Raw genomic sequence first — 2,925 nt, forward strand, 5'->3', positions numbered from 1 at the left:
TTCCCTACCACCAATTTCCTCAGGTATCTTTTTCTACCTGTTCACGGTCACAAAAAACTGCTGGTACAGCTGGCAAAGACAAATACACTCCTGAATAGGGAAAGTTGGCATAAGCCACGTAGGTCTGCAAGAGGTTTCACTGTGGGCCATGGATCCTTTCCTCACATTTCCACCCAGACAGAATGGAGAGCAGCTCTGGGCTAAGGAAGAGCAGCCTGCTCAGGAGGGAGACACCTTCTCTGCTCTTCAAGCAGAGAGAACAGGGAGTAGAGCTCTATTCTTCTGCTTTACATCAGCACAGTCCATCTGCTGTCAAGTGCTGTAACGCTTACCTGCTGGGGCAACACCATGGACCATCAGCTGGATATGCCTGTCTACCTGGCCCACAGGGCGGGCAGAGTCCACACTACGGCACGAGGCTGCGTCCAGAGAGGAACGAGAACCCTGGGGAAGCAAAAACAGCATAAGAGAAGCTGTTTCCATGTGAATTCTAGATCCACCATTGTCCCAGGCTGTCAGCAAGGTCAGGCAGAACCCACCCACTGCTGCCCCACTCCACATATCTACAATATGTTTTATCCTACATAAAATCCAGGTTGCTGGAACTATTGAGTTCCCTCCACTCCTGTGATCCAGAGCACGCACATCCACTCCCAGAGAACAGCAGACTCACCATTAGGTCCTCAGTGTAAACAGGCTCCTGGCTGCGTGTCAGCGCTAGTGAGCGAGATGTTGGACTAAGGGTGCTCTCTGCTTCCCACACCTTCCCACTGTTGGTGGTTTCAGTCAGTCTGAATACAGGAGAAAGACATGTCAGCCTCCATTCAACATGGATGACAGCATCATACCTTCACAGAACATTCACATCTTCCTTGCTCTCCCCTGTGCACTTTCTAAGGATTAGTCCTTACAATGTGGAGCTTGTGGAAAAATTGATCTCTGGCTCTCTCAATAAAATCATCCTTTTCCCTCCCATATAAAGGCTTAGTGCAGGGAGAGCAGGAGGGGCCTCGCTTGAGGTGACTGACTCATCAGAAATCAGGTATTTGCTGCTTGGGTCATAGCGGGGTCCCTGAGGCTGGGCAGACACTTTCTGCCCCAAGGAGCTTCTAGCCTGGTGTAACGCATGAAGCAGGGCAGGGTCAGGCTGACAAGTCATGATGGCTTCTTACCGGAGGTAGAAAACAGATTTAGTGGAACGCTCCTGGTAGACAAACATATTCTTCCTGTTCACCACAGAGAAGGCGTTGAGCACCGAGCGAAGCGCCTGGATAGCTGTGGGCAATGTGGGATATTAGCTATCCCACACACCCTTCCCTGGTGTGCCAATCCAGCCAGATGCCAGACTCCTGGCACACGAGAGGGAACCTGGGCTGTACGCACCTCGCGAGACACCCATGTTGGGTCCCATCTTGAGGCGTGAATGTACGTGGATGAGAGTGCTCCACACAACATCACAAGCAAAGTGCCCTGGCATGAACTGCATGGTGGCAGCCAGGTAGTCCCGGGGCTGGTAGCTCTCCTCTACAGAGTAATCTACAAAGAACACAAGACATAGCTAAGGCCACAGCATGGAAGTCACCATCTTTTCAGTCAGTCCAGGGTAGAGGGTAACAATGCTGCTGAGGCATGGCCAAGGGAGTATTCATACCATCTGTAGGTACGATGCGCTGCCTGTATGAAGTATAGGGTGTTTCACTCTTCCAGATGTCCTCCTCACTTTCTGCCACCAGTAGTGAGTTGCATATGTGGCTGTCATGCAGGTCCTGCAGCAGCAAGCGCTGCGAAGGATGAGAAAGGATTTGTTCTGTTGCTTGGACAGCCCACATAAGACAGCAAAGAGAAAGGCTTAGGGCCAGACTGAGTCCCTTTTCCTTTGACCCCCAAGCTAGTACTCCACCAGCTGAACTGGCTCCCCAGACCTCCTCTGAGCTGGGCCCAGACCAGACAACCTCCAGAGGTCCCTTATCATCTAAGCCATCTCTTGACCGGCAGCTCTGTCCTCGCTCTCAGCAGATTTGTTACCTGATTTACGACCCTGCAGATTTCACTGATCTTCTTCACCACCACCTGGTTGAGACTCTGGCACTCCCCTGGCTGCTCCTCTTCTGCCTCTGTTGATGCTGCCTTCTCCACACTCAGGCTGCTTTACAGGGAAGGGGAAAGAGGGGTCAGCAGGACACCTGGACCGTCCCGGTCCCTGGGTGCTGGGAGCAGGAACACAATGGGGAAAGATGGCAGCTTTCCCCTTATGAAGCAACAATCTAGTCATGGAGCTCCCCATCCACACTGGGCAGGAAGGAGATCCTGTCCAGAGAAGAGTGAGTGGCAACAAAATCCTAGTACAGAGAAGCAGTGGCCAGGCATTGGACCCTCCTTACCGTGTGTGGTAATAGACCTCCACTCGGTCCTGCTGGATTTTTATGATGAGCCAGAAATCTGGCATGAGGGGACACCTGGGCTCCTGGTCGCTCATTAGTGCCTCCTCATACTCCGAGTCACTGCTTCCCCCATCGTAACCTGCAACACGTCCTTCACTTCAGTCCCAGGCCTGGTACGCCAGCCTCCTCCCTAGGCACAGCAGACTCTGGGAGATCAGAGCCACTCACAAGCTGAGTGCTCAGGGCTCAGGGGTCACCCCAGCCCAGGCATACGGTCCCCTTGCACCCCTGCACTACTCTCACTGCCAGCATCTGGCTGCATGCCATCGGTCACCCCTGCCCCAGCAGGCTCACCCAGATGGTCAGAGTCCATGCTGCCCTGGCTTGACACTAGGCTCTGCACGCGGCTGGGACGCTGCTTGCTGCAGCCTGCAAAGAGAAGAGAGGTTTGATCAGGAAAGCACTTGCCAAGCTCTTTCGCACACCCCATGTGCTGAAGAAACATTACACCACAGGAGAACCAGGCAGTGCTGGCCATGGTGGG

The 2,925-nt window shown here is 53.4% G+C and overlaps 1 protein-coding gene across 1 annotated transcript in view; it reads right to left on the reverse strand.

Moving 5' to 3' along the window:
- Nucleotides 1–2,810, reverse strand: part of SZT2 (seizure threshold 2 homolog (mouse)) — a gene marked incomplete at its 5' end in the record, with an annotated part of 25,994 nt that extends 23,184 nt beyond the window's left edge. Inside the window, 8 exons of the mRNA XM_010141178.1 lie at nucleotides 333–444; nucleotides 674–791; nucleotides 1,173–1,275; nucleotides 1,384–1,536; nucleotides 1,652–1,781; nucleotides 2,026–2,143; nucleotides 2,382–2,520; nucleotides 2,736–2,810. Of these exons, the coding sequence (XP_010139480.1) occupies nucleotides 333–444; nucleotides 674–791; nucleotides 1,173–1,275; nucleotides 1,384–1,536; nucleotides 1,652–1,781; nucleotides 2,026–2,143; nucleotides 2,382–2,520; nucleotides 2,736–2,810 (948 nt within the window). The remainder of the gene's footprint in view (nucleotides 1–332; nucleotides 445–673; nucleotides 792–1,172; nucleotides 1,276–1,383; nucleotides 1,537–1,651; nucleotides 1,782–2,025; nucleotides 2,144–2,381; nucleotides 2,521–2,735) is intronic.
- Nucleotides 2,811–2,925: the final 115 nt, after the last annotated feature.

Source organism: Buceros rhinoceros, unplaced genomic scaffold (assembly GCF_000710305.1).
Source record: "Buceros rhinoceros silvestris isolate BGI_N320 unplaced genomic scaffold, ASM71030v1 scaffold24118, whole genome shotgun sequence".
Taxonomy (NCBI): domain Eukaryota; kingdom Metazoa; phylum Chordata; class Aves; order Bucerotiformes; family Bucerotidae; genus Buceros; species Buceros rhinoceros.